General features: G+C 44.0%; 1 protein-coding gene across 1 annotated transcript in view; it reads right to left on the reverse strand.

Annotated features, from left to right (window-relative positions):
* TECPR1 (tectonin beta-propeller repeat containing 1) overlaps positions 1–25,550 on the reverse strand; it is a 46,639-nt gene extending 21,089 nt beyond the window's left edge. Inside the window, exons 1-17 of the mRNA XM_072120511.1 lie at positions 25,408–25,550; positions 20,442–20,670; positions 18,102–18,284; positions 16,957–17,079; positions 16,294–16,419; positions 15,619–15,793; positions 14,058–14,158; positions 12,092–12,193; positions 11,125–11,270; positions 9,401–9,837; positions 9,016–9,161; positions 8,423–8,578; positions 5,980–6,129; positions 5,739–5,896; positions 3,762–3,889; positions 2,505–2,607; positions 655–751 (exon numbers count right to left, since the gene is read on the reverse strand). Of these exons, the coding sequence (XP_071976612.1) occupies positions 655–751; positions 2,505–2,607; positions 3,762–3,889; positions 5,739–5,896; positions 5,980–6,129; positions 8,423–8,578; positions 9,016–9,161; positions 9,401–9,837; positions 11,125–11,270; positions 12,092–12,193; positions 14,058–14,158; positions 15,619–15,793; positions 16,294–16,419; positions 16,957–17,079; positions 18,102–18,284; positions 20,442–20,666 (2,556 nt within the window). The 5' untranslated portion in view covers positions 20,667–20,670; positions 25,408–25,550. The remainder of the gene's footprint in view (positions 1–654; positions 752–2,504; positions 2,608–3,761; positions 3,890–5,738; positions 5,897–5,979; positions 6,130–8,422; positions 8,579–9,015; positions 9,162–9,400; positions 9,838–11,124; positions 11,271–12,091; positions 12,194–14,057; positions 14,159–15,618; positions 15,794–16,293; positions 16,420–16,956; positions 17,080–18,101; positions 18,285–20,441; positions 20,671–25,407) is intronic.
* Positions 25,551–26,600: the final 1,050 nt, after the last annotated feature.

Genomic DNA, 26,600 nt, shown 5'->3' on the forward strand with positions numbered 1-26,600 from the left:
GAACAGAGCGGTAGGACATAAGTTATTCCCTAACACAGGTAGAGAACAGAAAGAACATCTATCACCAGATCAAGGATTGTAAACCAAGCATACTGACATATTGGTGTGTGTCCCCTCTGGCAGGATCTGCTGTTGTTTTAGCTTCTTATGCCCCCAAATTATTTGCATAATTTTAAAAGCCCTTTTTCCTTAAAAACTAGGGCATAAGAAGCTAAAACAACAGAGGGGACACACACCAATATGTCAGTGCTTGGTTTACAATCCTTCATCCTGGTGATAGATGTCCCTTAAATACTTGTAACAACCCCTTTTCGAGCAGTGAGCCTTAGTAATAGTAGGGCACATCAGAAGCTAGAAAGGTGTAATGGAAATTATCTCCAAGGGAAACCCTCACTATTACCGTATCAAAGGTGCGCCTTATAGTCCAGTGCGCCTTATATATGAACAGTACTTACAGACAACAGCTGCCTTGAACTGTGCACAGGTCTGCCCCCTGCTGATCATTCATCCTTATGATCAGGTGCACCTTATAATCTGGTGCGCCTCATATATGAACCTAGACATTTTAGCAGGCATTTATTGATGGTGTGCCTTATAATCCAATGGGACTTATAGTCCGAAAAATAAGGTACATATGATATCTGACAGTCTTACCCAGGACCACTGTGGTGATGGAGGCTTCATGCTGGTCTTTGTACACTCCTGTAATCCACTTGCATCACTCCACATGTATCGGTCAGTTAAGAGTCCGCTGCAAGACAATAATACATAGGATTTTAGCATAGTTTCATTTAGGGATGAAGTAAGGGCCTGTAAGGTTGAAGGAGATGGTTCCCACTGATGACAGGTGTGTAAGTAGAGGATCGTCACTATTTTGCTCCTGTGAGAGAGCCCCTGTGTGAAGATATTTTGCAGCTGTCCGGCGAACCAATAATAAAAACTGGCATGTGCACCTTGTACCAGATACTGGTACCAACTAAATTTACCAGTACTGAGTGTAAAAGAGTAGACTTGGCTTTTTTACTGTAAGAACAGTGAACCTAAGGAATAGCCTGCCTTAGGAGCTAGTCACAGCAGGGACAGCAGAAAGCTTCAAAAAGAATCTAGATGCCTTCTTACAGCAAAATAGCATGATGGATATGTTATTATATACAATTGTGTTCACTCATATCCCTTCCTTGGTTGAACTCAATGGACATACAGGGGCACATTTACTTACCCGGTCACCAGAGTTCACAGAAAGTGCATTGTCCGCCTATAATGCAGCGTGTCGCTATTCACCAAGATCGTGCGCCTGATTTCATGAATGCATCGCTTCCCCGCACAGAGTTCACCATCTTTTTAGTGGTGCATGTAAGTGCATAGGCTTCCGACACAATTTGAAACATTAAATCACGCGCTCAGTCCGAATCAGTCGGATCGTCCGATGGCACACCTCCTAAATTGTGTAGCATGTTAGCCAGCGCAGCCGCAAAAAGGGTTGGGTGCGACACGATCGCAGCACACAGACTACTTAAATACCTGTGCAAGCAGTTTTAACATTGAAGAACGGGCACAGTCTGAAAAAAGTGCAGCGCAAAGCCCTTAGTAAATGTGCCCCATAGGTCTTTTTTCATGTAAGACATAAAACAATAACCAAGGATTGTGGTACACTGCAAAAAATCAGTCATCAACCTCAAAAGATCCAGAAAAGCAAGGAGGAGGGAGCACTCACTGATCCCAATTTTGAATGCAAAGCAACATTTTGGCCACATCAGCCTCTGGCAGGCGTGCGCTGTCAACGTGACACCCCCACTGAGCTTCTGTATCATGACAGAGGCCGGCACTGACTGGAGTTACTCCAATCGGACAGAGAGTATAGGTTTCTTTTGTTCTTTTTAGACCTATATATAGAGGTAAGCCCCATCCTAGACAACCCCTTTAACTCTTCTTTAACTCTTCATGAACAAGGTATAAAGTATGACTGATGGAAATCTCCTGCTGCTGTGTGCTGCCATCTAGTGCTCAAAATTATTTCATTTCCAACTCAGATAACAATCTTTAGTGAGATGGAAATACACATCTAAATGCAGCATCCTCAAGGCTTGATGTTTCTTATAGCTTCATTGTGCTACTAGTGAATTCCCATAGAAGATCCCATACGCAGATGCATCTCCTATGCCAGTGATGGAGAACCTTTTAGAGCCTGAGTGCCCAAACTTCAACCAAAAGCCACTTATTTATAGCAAAGTGCCAGCGCAGCAATTTGAGCAGTAATTTATTTCTCCTTGTTCTTTGAAAACTTTCAATCGTTCAGCCTCCTAAAGACACCAAGGCAGTTGAAAGGAGGAGGGCAAATTCACCTATCATTGTAGGAAGATTCTGTAGGAAGATTCTTTGAATCCTGTCTGGTGAACTTCATGCTGGGGCGATGGCCCGGGTGCCCACAGAGAGGGCTCCGAGTGCTGCCTCTGGCACTAGTGCCATAGGTTCGCCACCACTGTCCTATAAGATGAGATACTCACGTGCTGCTGTATCCAGTGATGGGATTCCACCTCTGATTTTCATAGATGTACACACATTTAGTGTCAGACTGAGGGAAGATGTTATTGGTGCTGCTGTCCAACCCTGCAAAGATGCAACAATAGAGAATTTGGTACCATGTTATAGAAATATTACAGATTTGGGATTTGTTAGGTAAAAAAAATGCAAAGCGGAGACAAATAGCAAGCTAATGCTTTTATAGCAAATTACGATCACAAGTATTATTGAGATACTATGAAAGAATATATACTATAGCAGGGGGCTGTGAGAGCCATGAACACAACATATTTTAAAATGTAATTCTGTGAGAGCCATACAATATGCACATGCCCCCCAGTAGATAGGTAGCCCCAGTACTTGGCCCCCAGTAATTAGGTAGCCACAGCACATGCCCCCAGTAAATAGGTGGCCCCAGTAAATGCCCACCAGTACATATGTAGCCACATCACATGCAACCAAATAGACAGGTAGCCCCAGCACATGCTCCCAAGAAGATGGGTAGTTACAGCACATACCCCACAGTATATTGGTAACCATGGCACATGCCCCCAGTATCAAATATTTGTACACGTGTAGTTATATCGTCTATTTCAACACTTCGTGCCACAAAGTTTCGGATTGCATTCAAAATTAAACGATCATTTATTGGATGCACAATGTGTTTTGGCTTCGAGCGGGAGCCTTCATCAGGTGCAGGAACTGGGTCACATAAAGGACGCAGGCAGCGGTAACATCCCTGCCTACATCCAGTGGTCATCGCTGTGTGTGTCTTACATGTACACACTGCCAATCGCTATTAATCAATGATTTGTCTGAGAGCCAGATGTAACCATCAGAAGAGCCACATATGGCTCCCGAGCCATAGGTTCCCTACCCCTGCGCTATAGCATCTATGTATGTTATAATTCATAATAATTCCTTTATTTATATAGCGCACACAGATTATGCAGTACTGCCAAAACAGTCCCTGTCCCCTTTGGGGCTCACAATTTAATCAACCTACCAGTATGTTTTGGAGTGTGGGAGGAAATTGGAGTACCAGGAGGAAACCCACACAAATATGAATAGAACATACAAACTTTGCAGATGTTGCTCTGGATGGGACTTGAACCAAGGACCCCAGCGCTGCAAGGCTGTAATGCTAACCACTGAGACAGTGTGCTGCCCATGTCATATATCTCTATTATTATGCTCTTTGTAGAAGCGTTACAGAACTCTAAATAACAACTATGTCTTACCCTGCATGAATCCTCCGCCATAGCCTCCGGTATACACCCACGCCACCTGCTCATAACTGATGCCCCAAACAACGCCACAACTGCCGGTTTCCACTAGCTTTAAGTGCCCTCCTACCTGACGCCAAAACCTGCAAAGAAACAGCAAAATGTCCATTACAGGGGGTCACATACACACACGGACTCACAGAAGATCGTAGAAATGAGCAAATCTCAGTCAACCAGCCAGAGTTACAGATATGTGGAATCGATTGTGAGAGTCCCAATCATCGCTGAATGCTTTATAGCTCCTTTAAAGGAAATCTACCATCAAAATCAAGCATGATGAACCAAAGGCACTTACACATATATCCAGGCTGTTACACTATGCAGGAGCACTTCCCCCCACATCTCACTGTGTGAGATTACAGCAAGTAGAAGGAGGGGGGTGCAGAGGGAGCATGGGAGAGGGAAGACAATGTAACAAGCAGTGAAGCTGCAGCACAGAGGGGCTCTGGTAAAACCCCCTCCCAGAGCCCCTCTGTTTATTAGCACAATTTTAAAAAGGGAAGTCTATAAGGAAGGAGGCCATGGATAACAAATATATGAAGATTACCACAGTTACAGTGCCTGGATCTATGAGTGCCCCTGGTTTATCATGATGGATTTTGATGGTAGATTTTCTTTAAGCAGCTGAGTGCAAAGAATCAGTCCCCTGCTAATATGTTCTTGACTGTCTAAACCTAGAGACAAAAACAGGGGTGTAACTACAGGGGTAGCAGCCATAGCAGCTGCTATGGGGCCCGTAGTGTTAGGGGGCCCCGGTATCTGGGCTGGCACTGTAAAGAATGGAGGATGAGCACCATTATATACACATTTCACAGCATAATGGGGCAGATTTACTTACCCGGTCCATTCGCGTTCCAGCGGCGCGTCCTCTGTGGAGGATTCGGGTCCAGCCGGGATTCACAAAGGTAGTTCCTCCAACTGCGCTGAAGTTCCTCGGAATGCACTGAACTTCACCAAGCCAGGCCGAGTGCAGGTAAGCGCGTGTCCAGCGACATTTTTTTTTTTTTTTTTTTTTTAAATGCACGGTTTCTCCGAATCCTTTGTGTTTTCGTTCGGCCACGCCCCCGATTTGCGTCGCGTGCGCCACAATCCGATCGCGTGCGCCAAAAACCCGGGGCAATTCATGAAGAAAAATAAATAAATTGACGCAAAACGGAAAAATTCGGGTAACCTGCCGTAAAAACGCGATTCGGGCCCTTAGTAAATGACCCCCAATATGTATATAACAGTGCACATCTTCCAAAGTACAAACCATGAATCGGCATCAGGAACTCTCATCTCTAATTTCTGCCATCTACTCCACCATGTGGTCAGCAACTACTCAGACAGATCTGTGCAAGTGTAAAAAAATGTATATACTTCTGTATATATGTGCACATAAGTGTATAAATGTGTGCATGTATGGAAGAGTGTATTAATGTGAGAGTATACAAATATGTATATTGTCTGAGGGGACAGAAGAGTCAAATTCAGTCTGCTAAAGGATCCTGCCTCTCCTAATTACACACCTTTACAAAAGAAAAAAACTTTTGTAATGACAGACAACCATTGCTCATTTACTAAGGGTCCGAATCGCGCATTTTTTGTCGGGTTATATTTCCGATTTGCGCCGAATTGCCAGCTTTCACGCAACAGAAATCGGGGGCTTGGCCGTTGGAAAACCTGATGGATTCGGAAAAACCACGGAATTAAAAAAAAAATTTGTGTCGCAAAAATAGCACTCACGTACACCGGGACGAAGAAGGTGAACTTCGGCGGACTTCAGCGCAGCAGCGACACCTAGTGGACATCGGGCGCACAACCTTAGTGAATCTCGGCAAGCTCCGAATCAACATCGGACAACGCGCCGCGGGAACGCGACTGGACCGGGTAAGTAAATGTGCCCCAATATTACTACTATGTCAGGATCTCTGATTGTAAACTAGGACTTACATCTGGTCACATGATCGGGTGCTGGTCAGAAACTCCAAATCTGGCGATGGTTCACTCACAAATATGTCCCCTTTACAAGTAGTTGACCAGATGGCCTGGTGGGAAGGAGGACCTTGCACTTTTCTCATTTCACAGCAAGACCGATTCAAAAGACTGAGCTGTAAAACAAGAAATAACAATGAAAGTTTGGAATGAAAAGAGATTAATTAAAAGCGGGTTGTACATATCCATTTGCTCTTACCCAGTCATGCATCTCCTGCTCGGTGGTGGCAGCCAGGCGCACCGGCCATCTCTGCTTCGTCCTCTCTGGAGTGTAAATGGCAAACGTGTGTTTAGCATCATTGAGGACGGGCACCAGGATAGTGATTTCATTGACAAATAAGTGCAAATACTGAAAAAGAAGCACATAATGGAACAAGAGTGAGTGCTAAATATTAAGAGAATATTCAGATTTCTGGGACCAACCACAGCCAGCGCACCGTCTATTTTCACAGCCTTATTCTACATGCACACAAGTCTGTGTCCTTTGTAATTTGTCTGTATAAAATTAATTTCAATGGACCCATGCAGGGAGGTAAAGGACATTTTATTTATTTACCCGCCTCTGACCTGGTCCCCAGGAAAATGTAAAAATCCCTTCAGGTGCCTTTTAACTCCAAAAAGACCCTAAAATTTTCTGTCACATTATTTAAACATTCTTCAACTCTAAATCAAATCACTTTTTATTTCAGCAATAATGAATTTATATTATCGTATATACTCGAGTATAAGCCGACCCGAGTATAAGACGAGGTACCTAATTTTAACACAAAAAACTGGGAAAACCTATTGACTCAAGTATAAGCCGAGGGTGGGAAATGGATTGGTCACAGTCTCCCCAGTATATAGCCAGCCTCTGCTCCCTAGTATAAAACCAGTAGCCAACTGCCCCCAGTATATATCCAGCAGCCCCCCTGTATATAGCCAGTGCCTGCCCCCCCCCGTATATAGCCACATCCTGACCCCCCCGTATATAGCCACACCCTGACCCACCCACGTATATAGCCACATCCTGACCCCCCCGTATATAGCCACACCCTGACCCACCCACGTATATAGCCACAACCTGACCCCCCCGTATATAGCCACAGCCTGACCCCCCCGTATATAGCCACAGCCTGACCCCCCCCCCCGTATATAGCCACAGCCTGACCCCCCCCCCCCCGTATATAGCCACAGCCTGACCCCCCCCCCCCGTATATAGCCACAGCCTGACCCCCCCCCCGTATATAGCCACAGCCTGACCCCCCCCGTATATAGCCACAGCCTGACCCCCCCCCCCGTATATAGCCACAGCCTGACCCCCCCCCGTATATAGCCACAGCCTGACCCCCCCCCCGTATATAGCCACAGCCTGACCCCCCCCCCGTATATAGCCACAGCCTGACCCCCCCCCCCGTATATAGCCACAGCCTGACCCCCCCCCGTATATAGCCACAGCCTGACCCCCCCCCGTATATAGCCACAGCCTGACCCCCCCCCGTATATAGCCACAGCCTGACCCCCCCCCCGTATATAGCCACAGCCTGACCCCCCCCCCCCGTATATAGCCACAGACTGACCCCCCCGTATATAGCCACAGACTGACCCCCCCGTATATAGTCACAGCCTGCCACTTCGTATATAGCCACAGCCTGCCACTCCGTATATAGCCACAGCCTGCCCCTCACTATATAGCCACAGCCTGCCCCTCCGTATATAGCCACAGCCTGCCCCTCACTATATAGCCACAGCCTGCCCCTCACTATATAGCCACAGCCTGCACTTTCCCGTATATAGCCACAGCCTGCCCCTCACTATATAGCCACAGCCTACCCGTCACTATATAGCCACAGCCTGCCTCTCACTATATAGCCACAGCCTGCCCCTCACTATATAGCCACAGCCTGCCCCTCACTATATAGCCACAGCCTACCCGTCACTATATAGCCACAGCCTGCCTCTCACTATATAGCCACAGCCTGCCCCTCACTATATAGCCACAGCCTGACCCTCACTATATAGCCACAGCCTGCATTTTCCCATATATAGCCACAGCCTGCCCCTCACTATATAGCCACAGCCTGCCCCTCACTATATAGCCACAGCCTGCCCCTCACTATATAGCCACAGCCTGCACTTTCCCGTATATAGCCAGCAGCCACCTGCTCAGCTTTAAAAAAAGAAAGAAACAAAAACTCCGTACTCACCTTTCTGATGCAAACAGTAGGTCTTCTGTCTTCCGCTCTGACTTCAGCTCCCCTTGTGGTCCCATCGTATACACCATGATGTCAGCAAGCGGCTGGCGCCATTGTGTATCCGACGGGACCACGAGGGGAGCCAAAGCTGAGGACCTGCGGGATCATCATAAAGGTGAGTACAGAGGGTTTTATTTTCATTGACTTGAGTATAAGCTGAGTTAGGGATTTTCAGCACATTTTTTGTGCTGAAAAACTCGGCTTATACTCGAGTATATACAGTATTTATGTGATCCAGGTCACAATAGGCGACTTCTAGCATTTGTAACCATATGCACAATTTTGCATCCAGATAAATAATCCTGTCAGCTGACATCTGCTCATTTTTGTTAATAAGATTATCACACAAGGTCACTGGATACTGGAAATCTGATATTATTATAACAAATAATCACTAAAACTACCTACCTTCTTCTCATCGTAGTGGGTGTAGTAGATAAAGAGGATGCTGTCTTTGGATCCATCATTTGCCGTCACCTGCTCAAGAGCCACCCGGACATCAATCCACTTGTAGGGTTTCCAGTCTCTCCACCATTGTAGTGTGCCTGTTTTTACCCACACAGACTGGGAAAAAGGCGAAAATTATTACAAAATTTCTGAATGTGACATAACATAATGGGGCTTATTCACTAAGGGTCTGCAGATGAAATTTTTGTCAGATTTTCGAATCTCCCATCCAGCAGGACTGGATCATCCCGCTTCCTTCTGGAGAGTGTAGTTTACACTTAACGGAGACCATTAGAGCCTATGGCAGACGGATGCAATGTATGACATCCAATCCCAGTCTCCCCTGAGCATACACTGATGGAGTTCCCCAGTGATGTAACCCCCTACCACTTTTAGGGGGAGGAGATGAACTGGAGGATGTATCCCACAGTAAGAGCATACAGTGGGAAACGCCACTGTCCTCCATAACAAGGATACATTGGGTATTCTTCTGACGTATCCTTACCATGGACAACGAAAAACATGAATGAATGTAGCCATAGACTGTCCACTACCTGATCCACGGCAGGTTCGTAGTGTCTAAAACTGTCCAGTTCTCTCTTTGTGCGTTCACTGAGCTGCTCAAATATCTGTTTCCTCCACATGGCTGTATTTGCTGGGGTGATAGACAAGGACATTGACTGCATGCTTGTAGTCAAACCTGGAGTGTTGGAAAAAGATTTGCAGAGTGGTGAGACGACAGCACATACAAAGAATAATATGAAAAATTCTTGCTATTGTCTTTAGTCACATCAAGATAGGAAAATACTGATGTTCTCTAATGAGGTGCAGAAATGCAGCATCTATACCATGACTTACAGACAACTCTATGTTGCCTTGTCAAGGTATAATGCATGTATTGCTACGGTTTAAATTAGTATATATGATAAGAACCAATACCTGCTTGGAGATTGAACCATTTGAGAGAGTTGTGGGAGTCTACGAGACAGCTTCCTCCAGATACCCATGTCCATAAAGGGTATATATCTCTTCCGAAAGAATCTTCCGTTCCTTCAGGGAATGTCTCAAATACAGACAGATTGTTGGCGTCATCTGGAGGTTGGAGCGCATTGATGCGAGCTTCAACCAGATCAATGCTGCTCCATTGTGGAGCTCTGGTCATCTTAGAGTTTGTAGGCACTTCATCACAACTGGGACTAGCAGCTTCTTCATGGGAATCCACCGGGAGTTCTGCACTTTGACTGCCGGTTTCCTTAACGTCTGATACACTGGGACCAAATTCTTGTAGTTGTGTTTGTTCGGCCTCTGAATCTACATCAGACTGGATGATCGAATCGGTTTGACCCTTCACTTCTTCTCCAAAGAAGCAGCCGGCACTACAGGGATAAAGGAACACATTTTTGGGTTTCTTATTAAAAAACATTAATGTATATTGTAATAACAATGTTTACAGAGGCTGGACCAGTCATTTAGATTGTCAAAAAGGAGACATGACCCGGCACTCCAACATCTTGGGTAAAAATATTAAATGCTTTATTAAATCCATAAAAGTTTCAGCGATCATACATGTGCAAACAGAGCAGCAAGCGACCAACACGATTCAATGAGGATGTCTTTGTCAAGGCCGGGCTGTGTCTCCTTTCTTACAACGCTATGTCTCTGATCTCTGGATGGTTGGATGAGCGGATTCATTATTTCTATTTGTTCCAGTCATTTACGTTATCACCTATTAACAGGACTGTTGGGACCCCCATCTATCATAAGGACCCCCAGAAATACAGAAGAAAGAAGGTCTCATTCTCACTGCCGTTACACTCCATTGTATATTGGTGTTAGAAATGGTCACTCACACAGTGAATGGGAGTCCTGAAAATAACCAAGCGTTGTGTTCAGCAATGACCAACACTCTCATTCTATTGCATGGAGCAGTAGGACACATGCTAGTCCTGCTGCAGCTCCCGGCCTAAGTCTTCCGGTTTTTCTAGGTTATTGATATTCATACTTTTCCATGGGTTTGGTCATTGATAACATATTGGTGGTGGTGAGTAGCTGCCTATGGAGTGGGCAGCAGATGGTTCCACCCTCTGTGTAGTGGCAGGGATGGCTACTCAAGTAAATAATAGGCGAGTTTCAATAATGCGCCTAACTACGAGACAGTAAATGGCGCCATCTTTACCACTTATGATGTTCTCAAAGATTCAAAACAGCATAAGCTTAATTTTCAAATTTACACACACCCCAAATCCCCAGATAAAAGAACAGTGTGGGAAACACCAGTCTGGTTCTTGCCATTTCAGCAAAGCAGAGAGAGCTAACATGATGTAGGGAGGAATATTGATTTGGGAAGCCTGGGATCAATTATTTCTGCAGAGCTCCACCAATCTGTTTCAACTCCCTAAAGGGTTTTTTCTGATGTTGACATTCATGAACTTTCCTTAGGATAGGTCATCAATATCAAATTGTAGGTGGCCTGACATCAGACGCTTTTTGGTGCCTTTGACGCCATAACTATAAAGAGGAGGGGTCATAACAACGCTCTATCCACAAGATACTTTTATGTAACGTAGTTCCTAGGGAAAGTACTTCCTTTGCTGTGGTCCAGCACTGATATACACTGATCACAAGACTTAGTCTTTTCATAGTAAGCACGGAGTCATCATTACCTGTTGATGCTGGAGACACTTCCGGAGTTGGACCTATCATTTTCTCTCGGAACCAAAATGGCTTTCCATACTTTCCCACTGAGCTCACTTGGAGTAACACCTTGCCGGAAATATACACCCCGGTCTTCATATCCAATGCCCCACACCTACATGAGATAACAAACACATGAACACAAAAATTAAGTTATTTCCTATTTTGTAGCTCCAAAGTATCACAAAGTGAATTTTCCCAAGACATTTATGGTATAACCTGCGGATATGCCATAAACGTCTGATAGCTGTGGATTTTTGGAACTAGAACCTGCATTTATGTCTAATATGTTCCTCCCGGAACCACATTCCCACGGTCACTAAAACCCAAACTAATTGGTGGAGGTCTAGTTTAAGAGAAATTGTGTAACTCTCTTAAATAAAATAGTCATTACAGAAACAGTAAAGTAGCTCTCTGTTTCTGTAACTGTCATTCAGTTTTATGGAAATTACAGAAACGGTGTAATATCAGCTGTTTCTGTAAAACCCTCCATAAATGAGAACGAGGGCTAAGCCCCAGAAACCAGCCACTGACACTCCATAGGAAATAGTGCTGTGCTTCCGGCTCTGTACTCTGCGTTAGCCCTGGCACCAGTGGCTGCTGTGAATGAATTATTGAAGGGGTTTCCAGGGGGTAGACCCCCACAAACTTTAGGAGAGATCATGAATATGTTTAACCTACAGCTTTAAAGTGGTTTTCCAACCAAACAAGTTACACAGGATAGGGCCCAACTTGCTGATTGGTCGGAGTCTCTGTGATGAGACTCCCACAGATCACAATAACGAGGGGTGCGAGGTACCTCCGTCAGATCCCTCATTGCTCCCCAAGATGAGTGGAGCAGATGGCCACCTTGTTTGGTGGGAAAACCCCTTTAAATATGGTCTCTTTTGTAGAAACACTGTTATGCTATCATTTACTTCTGGGTTAATGTTATACCTGATCATTGAGTCCGACACTTATCATGGCCAGTTCTCCCACCATTTCAATCCAACTGGTACCACAAGGGTTGTGTGAATTAATTCCTCTTCTGAACCACACCTGGATAAGAGACAACACAAAACTGAAAACACATACTAGAGGCATGACAACTACAGCAGAAGAATATGAGAGAGGATCTGGGTCTTCAATGTATAGTCATACATTATGCCTGTAGACAGAATATAATATGGACAATGTTCCAGAAAGGTGCAGATGCTGGTTTCTACATTTGACAAGTACCTGTGACTGGTAGGTGAAGCATGGAGCCATGTAATAGTAACAGTGTAATAATCATACCAAGTACATATCACATCATGTACTGGTCTTAAGACATGCCATAGATTGTGATAGATGCATGTCGCAGCTCTAAAGGCCCATGTACAGGGTGAATCAAAAGTCCCCAGACCCGCTTTTATTTGAGTTACAAAGGAAAATGACATATCTGATACCAAGTAATGGATGAGGGGGTCCTATCTTTTAGGCAATGTCTGGAAGAAGAGTGAAGAAATCAGGCAATACCTTTTTGAGGCCAACTGAGTATATCCGATGGTGAGCTTACGAGAATACTAATAATTCTTCATCAGACATGGGGGCACATTTATTAAGGGCCCGGACGCAGCATTTTCGTGGGGTTTCGCGCTGAATTGCCCCGGGCTTTTGGCGCGCCCGATCCGATTGTGTTGCATCGGCTTGCACGCAACACAAATCGGGGGGGGGGGGTTGGTGGTCTGGACTTCGGACAACCCGACTGATTCGGACAAACCGCGGAATTAAAAAGCTATCTGTGTCGCAAGATCAGCACTCACAGTCACCGGGAAGAAGAAGGACCTCAGCGGGGGAAGCGACAGATGCAGGAAATTGGACACCCAATCGTAGTGAATAGCGGCAGACCCGAATCCTCGTCAAACAACGCACGAGGGATCGTGACGGGACGGGTAAGTAAATGTGCCCCATGATGTTGAAGAGAACTAGTATCCTCAAAAGCTCACTATCAGATATACTCAGTTAGCCTAAAAAAAGTATTGCCTGATTTCTTTACTCTTCTTCTGCCCTTCAAGGCTAACGCTGTACAAATCTACACTACTAGCTATGTATGGAACATAGCCATATTAGATCAAGGGCAGCTTTTCCCTTTGGGAAAGCAGTCAAGTAACAAAAAAATCTAAATTGTCTCATAAATTAATTGGCCCACTCAATCAGATCTACAATAGCTCTTGTGCTTCAAAAGTTATTAAACACCAGAGATTCTCAAAAGATTCGCCCACCGGTTCAAAAACCACTGTATCCAGCGCCTACAGCTCTGTGTTCCTCTCCATGGACAACACGTCACATAGCTGTGCATCTTGGGGTACGTTCTGTGTTGATTTGTCACTGATTTATGAGATAATTCTGGCCTTCTTTGATGTTCTACTTGGCCGCGCACAGCATGTAATATAGGCCTCTTCACCTATTACTACAGGTATGTCATTTTCCCTTTTGAAATAAAAGAAAGGTTCTGGGACCATTGACTCTCCCTTTATGATGTAAAAGGGGTAGAAATACTTTCAAAAACAAGTCAATATGGGCAAAATCTCACAGTTTTGTGCTACTGCCTTGTGTCTTAATCAGGGACAAGGACGGAGCAGAGAAATGAGTTGCACACTCCCTATAGAGACCAATATGGGATAAATATCCCCATAACCCCAATAAAAAATAAATAGGTGTCCATAGCTAGCCATACAATAAGGAATCTATGGCACTGGGTTTTTTTGGTTGCGTGTGTGCACTGTGCATGTAAACAACAAATCCATGTGACACATCAAATGCCCCATGACTTGGCTCAATATGTTTTACAATGATTCTCTTATACAACAGCTCAAATGCTTTAAGACTCAGTCAGTAAAGAAGAGACCTGAGATAACCCTACAGTCTCTGAAGGACTTACTTTGCGTTCCTTAGTTACAGCCCAAACCACGTGAACCCCAACTGATACATGCATGATCCCTTCTCCGGGTGTGGGGGCTTCCACAACATCCCAGGAAATTCCTGTCATGGGAAAGACATTATACATTACATCACAGGCTTTCCCAAAGGATCACATGGCAGCTCCAGATAAACATGATGTTTTACATCCACAGGGTCAAACTAACGGCGAAAATATGCGATGATGTCCTCACGGTTTCAAATAACAATTTTTTGCTTTGTACATACAAAAAATACAGAGGGCAGCAAAACAAGAAATATTATGGCAGATGGTTAACCACATGATGCATGTGACACACATGTATCCCCCACAGAAATTATTCAGAGGTTACAGCCAAGTTCCTCAATTTCAATATTAAAAGGGTTATCTTAAAAGGATTTTCCATTTTATTTATACAGTAGGGTGGGTCATCCAAATAAAATAACTGTGGTTCTGTTGTCCCCAGAGCGAAAATCAACAGAACAGGGTTGTAAAATATTCTCACTCTATATAGTGGTCAGGCTCACCTCCAATGTAAGTGATGTAGGATGAGCTGTGTAACCTAATGTAAGATAAGCTACAACCACTACACAGGCAACATCGGTGTTTTTTTCACTCTATTCTGATTGTTGATTCAAACTATGGAACTACCTCAATTATTAAATATCAGTTTACAACATATTCCCAGTTGATTCCATATGCTAATGAGGTACATGGTGCACCAAGTCCATGTCCACAGCACCCGGAGCACTGCTCTTCCAATCCAAAATCACTTCACTCTACTTCCATTATCTCCCTATGCTTCTCAAAAGATATATTTTCTACTAATATAACAGATAGACTTGTGGTCCAGGAAGGCATAGCAGTGCTCCAAGTGCTAAGGAAACTGCTAATTAGCATACGGATTAAAAAGGGAATTTCTCTAAAACAGGATTTTAAATCATAGTACAGATGTTGATTCACAGGGTAGCTACCAATAGGTGACACTAGAGATATTGGGGTGCATTTACTAAGGGTTGTGCACTGAACTTTTGTAAAACTCTGAAACATTTTCGGGGATTGCACGGCTTGCACAGGTGTTTAACAAGTGTCTGCGCTGGGATTTTGGCGAAAGCGATCGATTTTTGGCACAGCTGCACTGGCTTCCATGCGACACAAATCAGGGGGCGTGCCGTCGGACGATCCGACTGATTCGGACTGAGCGCGGGATTTAACTTTCAAATTGTGTCGCAAGCCCAAGCACTTACATACACCAGGAAGAAGAAGGTGAACTCTGTGGGACCTGAGGGGGAAGCGACATATGCAGGATATCGGGCGCATGATCTTAGTGAATCGCGGCACAGGGCATTATTGTCGGACAATGCAGTGATGTGCAGGCTCTTTTCAGACTATTTACAGCAGCTTTATCTCTGACCAACAAATACACAGATGCTATTTGGCATACATAGGGCTTAGACTCGTGTAGTTATGTCTCCTATACTAGTACTCTTCTAGCTGGGTAATACACATATTTCGTGGCATCATACAATATAGTGATATTTACCTTTGGGGTTATTCCTGCTGATACCTTTCCTTACAATGGCCTGTCCTTCCCACAGGGCGGCCCATAATAAGTCATCAGGCCCACAGCTTATCTGTATGACCTCACTAGGCGTTTCTATTTCTGACCAAGATGATCCTTCGGGATTGTCGTGGCAGACGTTCTCTCTGTACCAAACCTAAGGGAAGGAAAGAAACATTGGAGTCCAGTGTATGTAACAGGGCATGTTGTTTCTCTATCCTGGACCCAAAGTCTACAATTTTAGAACCAAACCATGTCAACAAAATATGGGATAAAGGTTCGAGAGAACAGCGTTTCATTTCTGAGAACAAAATCTGTCTTGCCCCATCATCTCTTGGGTCTCTACATATGCTAAGCTCTCTCCAATCACTTACATGGAACCAAATAAGTGAATGGGAGTGCTGGAGAAATTAAGGCGCTGTGTTCAGCAATTTCCGACACTACCATACTATTGGGCAAGGCAGCAGGACACATCCTCGACCAACAAATCCACCCATTATTGAGAACGATCTCATATCCCCTGGTTGTTGGTGGTCCGTGCAATCATAATCTCAGCTTGTAATCCCCTATCCTGTATATAGGGGATAACTTCCTAAATCCGTGCCCCCAATTTAACTGGAAACAACCATATGGTTTTGTATACATTAAGTTCATTACCTTTCCCTGCAAAGAAACCGTCCAGACAGAAAGACGCCCCACAGGTTCATCTGTGATCTCCCATCCTCCTACTGATATGTCATTAAAAGGATCTGGTAACTGATCTTTGTCAATGTGCGGGGGAATCTAAAACATGAAGGAAGAAAAACGTCATATATACGGTACTATTCCATATCAGAACGATGGGGTTTCCAGGGGCAGCCATCACACAAAGATCCAAGCCATACATCCAACTTCTATATTTACGAATAGGATGCAAATGAAGTGTCGGATCACAACAAATCCAATCTGATATTCATGAGCTATGAGTGTATCACCCCCTCGTCCTCTCCATGGCGCCGGACGTGTGCCCGCTCGGCTACGGTATGCATATGGACTTAATCTTATTCAAATAAAGTTACCTTCATTTTTTGGCATTAACCTTTTTTTTTTTTTGCAACAGGTTAGTCTTATCTGTACCAGGTAAAGGGTTAACTATAGCCGACTCAAGGGGCCATCAATTGTTTTGGCACAAATCACAACATAAACGTGTTCCAATCAGATTGATAGATGTACCCCATATTTTCGTGTCACTATGTGTAAACTGCGGGACTTTCATTCCCTTCTTATTTCAAGTCTTAGGTCAAGTCTTTAGTCTTATTCTGCAGACTTAGAGAAACCTACCTTTGCCCAGCAGTTCCTAGACTTGTATCTTCTGTACCGGATCCATCTCCGGCGTCGTACACAGGAATTCCACTTCTTATCCTTTAAGTACGTTGCTGGGAAATCTATAGCGTATGTCCAGCCCTGCGAATTAGGGGTCATAGGAGGATATTGATTATAGGATTTTCTTGACTTTTTGGTGTAAAACGTGGCAAAAAACTGCATTGGGCTTTTTTTTTTGCCAAAAATTTACAATGGTCTTTTCCCACCACAGGAACCTTCTTAAGCTGATTGTAATTAAGTTGTCCTCTAGAAACTGCAAGATGCTTTATCATGATTTTTAAGACACTACAAGGTTTTACGACAGATATGTGGACCACAAGATCTGACTAGAAGTTTTATATAGACCTTGCCAGAAGTTCTATATGGACCAGATGACTCTATCAAAACTTCTCTATAGACTAACAGGGCTTCCAAGAAGATCTCTATGAAGAATCAGGCCCTGACAGAAGACCTCTAAGCATCAGAAGACCTTATCAGAACTTCTCTATAGGAGGTTCATCAAACGTTCATCAGACCTTACCAAAGGTTTTGTATGGAACTGATGGGCCTAGCAGAACATACTCTCTGTAAACACCCGGGTCTTATTCAAAAACGCTCTATGGAGCAGAAAACTTTTTGGTTCTTTATAGACTAAAAAAAAAAAGAAAAAAGAAAAAAAAAAAAAAAAAAGAGATTTTCTGTGGACTGCCAGATCCTACAAAAGTTCTCTAAAGACACTCAGACCAAACAGAAATATTATATGGACCAGAATACTAAAACTCCAAAAAAATTATACAGACTAACAGACCTCATAAGGGGTGCTCTAGAAACAATTAGGCATTGACAAAAGATTAGAAGTCCTTACCAAAATCTCTCTATGGACTTAAAGGCCTTATAAGACGTTCTCCATAGACCTCAGACCTTACGAGAAGTTACAAACTTTACAAGAGAGTTGGTTCTTTATATAATGGAAGATATTACAGGAATGCTAAATTGGTTTGCACCATTCAGTCAGACTAGAGAACAGCATTGTATCTTGTCTGTTGTGTATATGACATAATAACGGGGGGTGCGGGTTGCTTGACTTGTGCTATCCAGGTCTTTAGGTCACATGAGTTACTCACCCCTTTCTCCGTAGGTTCCCCTCCTATGTTCTCATCCACATACCAATCTGATTCCCATTCCCAATGCGGAGAGGGCAGAGTAAAACTGTCTAGAGGTTGGTGATTGAAGCCGGTGACGTCGCTCCATTGCCAGCGGTCACTGGGCAGGAGCCTCTCACAGAACCCATCCACCGGATTCCAGCGCTGAAAACATGGAACAAAGAGGAGTCATTCAAACATTTTATAGCTGTGCATTATCAGAGTTACATAGATTATAGGGTTGAAAAAAAGACACATGTCCATCAAATTCAACTAAGGAAAGGAAGGATTTGGATGTGGAAGGGATTTTAGGGGAACAATTCTATATTACAACACAACCGTCAATGTAATTTAGATGTAAAAAGGCATCTATACCCTACTTGAAGCTCTCTGCTGTCCCTGCTGTGACCAGCGCCTGGGGCAGGCTATTCCACAGATTGACAGTTTTCACAGTAAAGAAGCCCTGTCGCGTTTGGTGATTAAACCTTGTTTTCTCAAGACGGAGACAGTGTCCCCTTAACAACTAAAAGCAGTTTCTGTAACAAAGAAATATAATGCTGCCCCCTATTGGAGACCATATAACATTACCTATCATAAGTGTCATATATATGTAAACTAAACATAAATTACAAGTATCTACTATACATTTTCCACAAAATTTGCCACTGTGAATAATAAGAAAGTGGCAAGCATAAAAGGCTGGATTCCTTCCAGGAAGGAAGATGGGGGTGTTAGCCATTTCCTGTTGATATCCAGGAGTAAACCAAGTGTTCTTGGACAATCCAAAAGCCAAGATTAGATGCAAGATCTAAGGAAATATTAGCATTTTGTTATAAAACAACTTTTCTCTAACAAAGACCTTATTTGATCCTTCTCCATTGCCATTTTGAAGGTGTCCGGTCCCCGCTACACTTCATTTCTTGCTCTACTTATGAATTGATCCTCTTTATGAATGAAACCCCCTTTAAAACTCAGCATCATTACAGCCATCTGTTATTCCTCTTTAAAATTAATGACAAAACTGACGACTAAACATGCACTGCCCAATGAGTGGTGTGTAGCAATAAGCCCTATTAACAAGGGACAACATCCAGTTCTCATTTTATCAAAATATTTCCAGGAGGAATAACAAAGGAAATGTACAACACAGGGTTCTAAGAAGTGACGTTTCAATGTTGAATATAAGTATTACAGGAAACCTACCACTATGGATCGACCTATTAAGGTAGATGTGGTGCATCTAACGAATGTAAGGATAGCCCTTTTTAGGGCTAATCTTTTACTCCCCTCTATCTTTTCTAAGCTTTAATCAGGGTAATATGCAAATTTCCCAAAAAGAGGCTACTGGGGCGTGGAGTAGCCGGAGCGGAGGCTATGCCGCGCAGCTACTCCACACCCCAGTAGGCTCTTTGATCCTCCTACCAGATATCTCCAGCGTGCAGCTACAAGGAGCTGCACACATTTGTCCGCAAAGCCGGAATTCTGAGAGTGCGCATAACACAGTCCAGCGGCTGCACGATCTCGGCTCCAGAGCCGGAGCTACTGCGCATGTGCAGAACTGAGTGCCCAAACTACAACCAAAATCCACTTATTTACCGTGAAGTGCCAACATGGCATTTTAAGCATTAACTTACTGCTATGTGTTCTTCCACATCTTTCAATTGTATTGGCCACCTAATGCCACTAATACAGTTGAAAGAAAGAGGGCAAATAGCTTCTCTCCAGGGTCTCAGGGTACAGGAAGAATGGTGGGTCTAGCAGGATGACCTCCAAAGATAATGAAGTTCTGCCATCACCTTCTCACTTTTCCCGCAGTTCCAAACAGCCAATGAAGTGTTGCTTTAAAATAGAGCTGAGAGCAGCATCTCTTAAGTTGCCTGCGACTGCAGAAAGATTTGGTGGATTTGGTCCTGTTTGGTGAACTCTGTCATGCAGAGATGGCCTGAGTGCCCACAGAAAGGGCTCAGAGTGCCACTTCTGGCACCCGTGCCATAGGTTCGCCAGCACTGGGGTAGAAGGATCAAAGAGGCTACTGGGGCGTTGGGAAGCCGCACCGCATAGCTACAGCTCCGGCTACTCCACGCCCCAGTAGCCTCTTTAGAAAATTTGCATATTACCCTGATTGAACATTAGAAAAAATAGAGGGGAGTAAAGGATTAGCCCTCAAAAGGGCTATGCTTACATTCGTTAGATGCACCTACCACATCATCTACCTTAATAGGTAGATCCACAGTGGTAGGTTTCCTTTAACTTATGTTATATTCATTGTTGGCTGTGCAAGGCATGTTCGGACTTGTAGTTCCCACCAGTAGGGGTTCATACCTGATTCTCATACGTCTCTTCTTGATATCGGATGGGCAAGTCGCTGGCGTGTACATAGATGTATATGTGATGATCACTGGCTATTCCCCAGCAGCATGCTTGAACAGCGGAAATGCGCTTGAACTCCAATTGTCCGTCTTTACACAGTTCCCACTGTTGCCCATCTGTGGACAGTGTGTATACCTTGCCCCAAATATCAGATGCCCACAGTATAGTGCTTGGCATTTTCCTAGTCAAAATAGAGAGAAAAATTTAGTGAAAAGTGCTGTATATACAAGGATGAAAGCAGAGCAGGATTCTGAGCTCTCATCTCTCTAAGCACCCCCTGCACGTTCAGTGTCTGTACATAGAATACGCATTTTTATTATGAGAAGCTTCATTTATACGACAGGCAAGGATATAATGGTCTGCACGTTAATTTCAGCGCAAGTCGCAACGTATGATCTAAATAATTCATCAGCGGTCGGAGTGCAGATAGGGAAGGAAAATACAGATCGGTGCTAGACATATAAAGCAAAGTGTTTACATATTTACTCATCTTTTGTAAGATATAGCCGTCAGCTGTATTGCTCCAGCAGCAATTATTACCTCCTTGAGGTCACAGCCTTTTATGTTGTTTTTGTATTACGACAGCATTTTACTCCTTCGGTACCATAATCATGACGTAGCAACGGAGTGCACTGCTACAACATCATATAGAAACTATGGATGTCTATAAGGATTAAACATAATTTCCATTCCAGCTTAGACTAGAGCTAAGCGATTACTTTGGACTTGTATTTCAATGGGATGTGATCATTATACGGCTGATTCTGCTGTAACTATAGCGAGATCTGAAGTTATGCATCTCAATGGAAGCTTTATAGGGAATATTATGGGAATATTAGAGGCATATCAAACATGTGGATCCAACCTTTAGGACCTGCACCCATCTCCTGAATGGGGTGCTGAATAAAGAGAATGAAGAACCTAGTAAAAGCACATCATGACTTTGCACGGCATGAACCCCCTGGAGGCATGCCATGAACCCCTGTGGTACATGTAGAAGGGATTGAGCATGCAGGATTCAGATAGGCCTATGGCGTTCAAGGTGAATAGTGAGCTCCATTAATAACTTCTGAAAGGTCATATCTGACAACACAACCTGCCCCCATCTCTAAACAGGATGAAAAAAGCAAATACATAACCCCTAATGCTTCGTCAGGGTCCCGTGATGCGTTTCTGACTTCTGGCAGACAACACTGTGCAGTTAATTGCTCTTTTGGTTTACCACTTGCTATAAATTATAAATAAGGCAGAAAATATTCCTAATATAATGCATCGTAATGCAGATGAAACAACTGAGTGCCCTCTGTACCCGGCTCAGGAAATAATGTAATCATACCGACCATCACGGAGCAGGGGGATGGAGCTGCAGGGACCCTCATCACAACAAGGAGATTCGGAAGGTGCTTTACGAGTGCCGACGCCACCTATTTGTTGAGCAAAAGTGCTTGTATGTACGGTGTCTCTCTCATCCAGTGGGAAGGGAACAACTTTTAATATGCAAACAACTGGTTAGCTACTCTATGGGGCACATGTATCATAGTTTTTATGTTTCCTGAAGTCGGCCTACTTACTCATTGCAATGTATCCTAAGTTTTTCCCAAATACTAGCTCCTAAAAGTGAGTCTGGGTCTAGCACACTCTGTTTTGGGACTTATTAGGTGCAGGAATGGGACAATTTCAGAACCCAAAATGTTGCACAAGTTTAACAAACATCTGGGCTACAAAAATTAAATTCAGCTACGGTGCGCTTCTTGATTCTGCACCTTAAAAGTCTCAAACTGCAAAAACGTTTACAAAAAGTTTCACACACACAAAAAAAAGAAAGCAATAGGAGTGATACATGTCCCCCTACAAAGGTACATTCACACAGTCGGCCTGGCCGCAGTTGTGCGCTAAAGAGGAGTGGGGGTGACCCCTCCTCTTGCATAGAGAAAAGCGGCGCACGTCCACACACACAGGAAGAGATAGATGATGCTCTATCTCAGTGATGGCAAACCTTTTAGAGACCGAGTGTCCAAACTACAACAAAGACCCGCTTATTTGTCGCAAAGTGCCAACCCAGAAATTTAATTTGTGATTTATACTCCCTTCTCTGTCACAGTTTTCATTGATACCAGCACCCGAGGACACCCAACACCCAATAAAGCAGAAAATAGTCCCAGGTACAGCCGTCACTTTAAAATAGCTCTGTGTACAGCAAGTCCTGGGCTGTCTGGGACTGCAGAAAGATACATGGAGTCCTCTCTGGTGATGCCCTGAGTGCCCACAGAAAGGGCTCTGAGTGCCACCTTTGGCACCAGTGCCATAGGTTAGCCATCACTGCTCTATCTTTTCCCTGTGTACAGTGCAGAATGGTCCCACACACACGTGTGGCATCGTACCGCCGGCGGGCAGCAAATTTGCGGCCGCCTATACATACCCCCAGAGGGCCGTCTGAATGTACCCCAAGTCAATGAATGACCCTTTAACAAGCCTTACAACTTGTCCTGATGGACACAAACTTTCCAATAAACTTTGCATATATATGTAGCATAAAAATAAATATAAGAAACTTTGTAATAGGTCATATCAGAGTAAAGTGTGTAAAGTGTCTCCACCCACAGTAATTTGGGTTTTATCATCCTCATTCTTGGTCTGTTTTTAATCACTTCACAAAAAAAAACAGGGAGACTGTAATCATTGGGGTTCTTCTGCACCCCCCCTCCCCCCCCCCCCAAAAAATGACTGCAAAAAGTTTGAAGTCCTTGAAGCAGATTGATATCTGCGCTTTAAAAGGTGGATTTGCAGAGATCCCTAGCATACCAGCGTGCAGCTTAGGTATTTGCGGTTTATCTGTGGCTATTAGGCTAATTGTTGGAGCTGCTCTGCCTGCCCTATGGAGAGGGGAGGGGGCGGAGTCAGTCTTGACAGCTAGGTCAGTGTTGTAGATACACTACATATGGTCTGTAACAGGTTTCAGATAACAAAGCAGATCTATGGAGAGGGGAGGGGGAGCAGTGAGTCTCGACAGCTAGGGCATTCTTACATCTGTGAGATTACAAAGAGAATCTATGGAGAGGGGGAGGGGATCAGTGAGTCTCGACAGCTAGGTCAGTCCATTTTATCCACTACATGCAGTCTGTTACGTCTGTAAGATTACAAGGAGAATCTATGGAGAGGGGAGGGGGAGCAGTGAGTCTCCACAGCTAGATCATTCCAGTTTATCCACTACATGTAGTCTGTTATATCTGTGAGATTACAAAGATAATCTATGGAGAGGGGAGGGGGACCAGTGAGTCACGACAGCCAGGTCAGTCCATTTTATCCACTACATGTAGTCTGTTACATCTGTGAGATTACAAAGAGAATCTATGGAGAGGGGAGAGAGCAGTGAGTCTCCACAGCTAGGTCAGCCTATTTTATTCACTGCATGTAGTCTGTTACGTCTGTAAGATTACAAGGAGAATATTTGGAGAGGGGAGGGGTAGGAGTGAGTCTTGACAGCTAGGTCATTCCAGTTTATCCACTACATGTAGTCTGTGAGATTACAAGGAGAATCTATGGAGAAGGGAGTTGGAATAGTGAGTCTTATTAGCTAGGTCTCTGACCGCTGAAAACTAGAAATACAGTTTACTTACTAAATAATTTTACTAGAAAAGTCATGTAACCGACCAGACCTATTGAAAGTTTGGACATAGGGAAATTAATCTAAATCTAGAAATTAATCTAAAAACTACATATTGAAATTGATTTATAACCTTTTGAGTAATCCGATTTCTCAGAAGGTCATAAACACCACAGTAAACACATGTGGAAACACCCTCAAAGCTTCCTCCTTCTGCTGCTTATGATAGGTAAGTAATCCCTGTTTATTTCAATTCCTGATAATAAGAAAGCCATAAACGGTGTCAGGACAATCAGCTCCAATATAACCTGACAAGGGCATAAGAGAGTCCCATGTGTATTGGAGCAGAATTCCCCGGAGCAGCAGAGCGGATTCTCTTATATAAGTGTCATGTGTCCCAGCGCCCCCTCTGGCAGGATCTGCTCTTCTTTTAGCCTCTTACGCCCTGGTTTTTAAGGAAAAAAAAGTTTTACAATTATGCAAATTAAGCTGAGGGGCTCCGGCTCCATAGGTGTTAATGGAGCTGCATTTACATAATTTTTAAAGCCCCTCAGGCTCATTTACATACAGTCTTTCATCCTGATGGTAGATGTCCTTTAAAGAAGAGCAGATCCTACTAGAGGGGGCACACACCAGTATGTCAGTGTGCTTAGTTTACAATCCTTCATCCTGGTGGTAGATGTCCTTTAAAGGATATTTATATGACAATTTAAAAGGAGAAGCGTCATAAAAACATCTCCTATATTTAATTATGACCTATTAGGATAGATGGACGTCATAGCGGAAGTACAAGTGGTCTTGTTGTTAAATATTACCACATATATATGCAAAACCTTTGACTTGTTAGGGGTGGTCTTAAGAATCGGACCCATTTTTAACAGATGATCGTAACGTTACTCTGATGTTATACCAACATAAAATTGAGGGGCAGGTGATGTAATACATCAAGCGCAGTCACCTTCAAGGGTCATTACTACCAGTTTTCAGTCGCCATATGCTTGCCCAAAAAATGCTCTTGCAATCCATATCCCTCTAGTATATGTTATGGTAAATGACTGGAGACCTCTCACCATATGACTCAAAACTGACACACAACCCCCAAAAAGTTACACAGTGCAATTACACAGAGCAGCCAGAAGGGGCGCTATAAGGCGCACGTAAACACTGGCCATATGGGCTGACAGCGCTCATCCTCATTAACCATTACTGTTCTGGTGTAATGTGCAATTAACCAAGCATGAAGTGGGATAAACCATTAATAACCCCCCGACTATAAAGAGCGGTAGTGAGTGTGCCCGCATGCCCGCCGCTTACCTGGCCGCCCCTGACACCACGACACGTAGCCCCGGTTACATGCACACACATTGGAGAGGTTGGCAGAGTGCAGCCATTGCTCTGCAGTCCCCCCTCCCAGGAGCAGACACGGGGGCGGGAGAACGCCGGGCTGGGAGCTCTGCCATTGGTTGCTTCCGTTACAGTCTGCGTTATGATTGGTGGAAAGAGCTCCACGTCAAATTAGATGACAAAAACAGCAGCACAAGCTGTTCGCAGCTAGAGATGAGGAAGCAGAGGGCGTACAGGGCTGACACACATGACACACAATGTTACATGAGAGCACACGGAAGTCTGCCGAAAATGAAATGAAAAGTTAAGGCAACCAATCAGGTTGCACATTTCATTTTATTAAGGTGTATAGAAAATGAAAGCTGGAATCTGATTCGTCAATATTACTTGCTTTAGTCTTAAAATACTTCTCCATGTTAATCAGTGCAGAGCATAGACCCTAGTGCTGAGACCGCTACACTACAGTCATATTTGAAGTCTATGTTAATTACCGCTCCACTGACTAGTAGTCACTAAAGCCTCAAACAGTCATAAGGCCACTGCTATATGTGGCTCTGAGGCTGGGAAGCACATGGGCAGTGGTGGCGAACCTATGGCACGGGTGCCAGAGGTGGCACTCTGAGCACTCCTTGTGGGCACCCAGGCCATCACCCTAGCACAGAGTTTACAGACAAGACTCAAAACCTCCTCCTGCAGTCCCTGGCCACCCAGGATGTGCTGTGATCAGAGATATTTTGAAGTTCCACATCCTTAGCTGTCTGGGAATACAGGAGGGGCAAGTCTGCAATCCCCGCAATTCTTCTTGTTCAGGGGACCCAGGAAGGAAGCTACAATAATAGTCTGATTTTCTCCTCTATCTCTTAATTGTATTGGTGTCCTCAGGACATCAATACAATTAAAAGCCGTTAGAAAACAGGTAGAAACATGTTACTGCTTAAATTGCAATGTTGGCACTTTGTATTTAATAAGTGGGTTTGGTTCTAGTTTGGGCACTTGGTCTCTAAAAGGTTCGCCATCACTGTCCTAGGGGATAAATTAGGAGCGTGACATAAGGCCATAAAATTTTCCATAACATGCGACATGTGCCATACCTTATCCTCAGAATAGGACATCAGTATGTGATGGGTTGGTGACCCAACACCCGAATCACGTAGCAGTCAGAT

The sequence above is a fragment of the Engystomops pustulosus genome, chromosome 8 (genome assembly GCF_040894005.1).
Source record: "Engystomops pustulosus chromosome 8, aEngPut4.maternal, whole genome shotgun sequence".
NCBI lineage: Eukaryota > Metazoa > Chordata > Amphibia > Anura > Leptodactylidae > Engystomops > Engystomops pustulosus.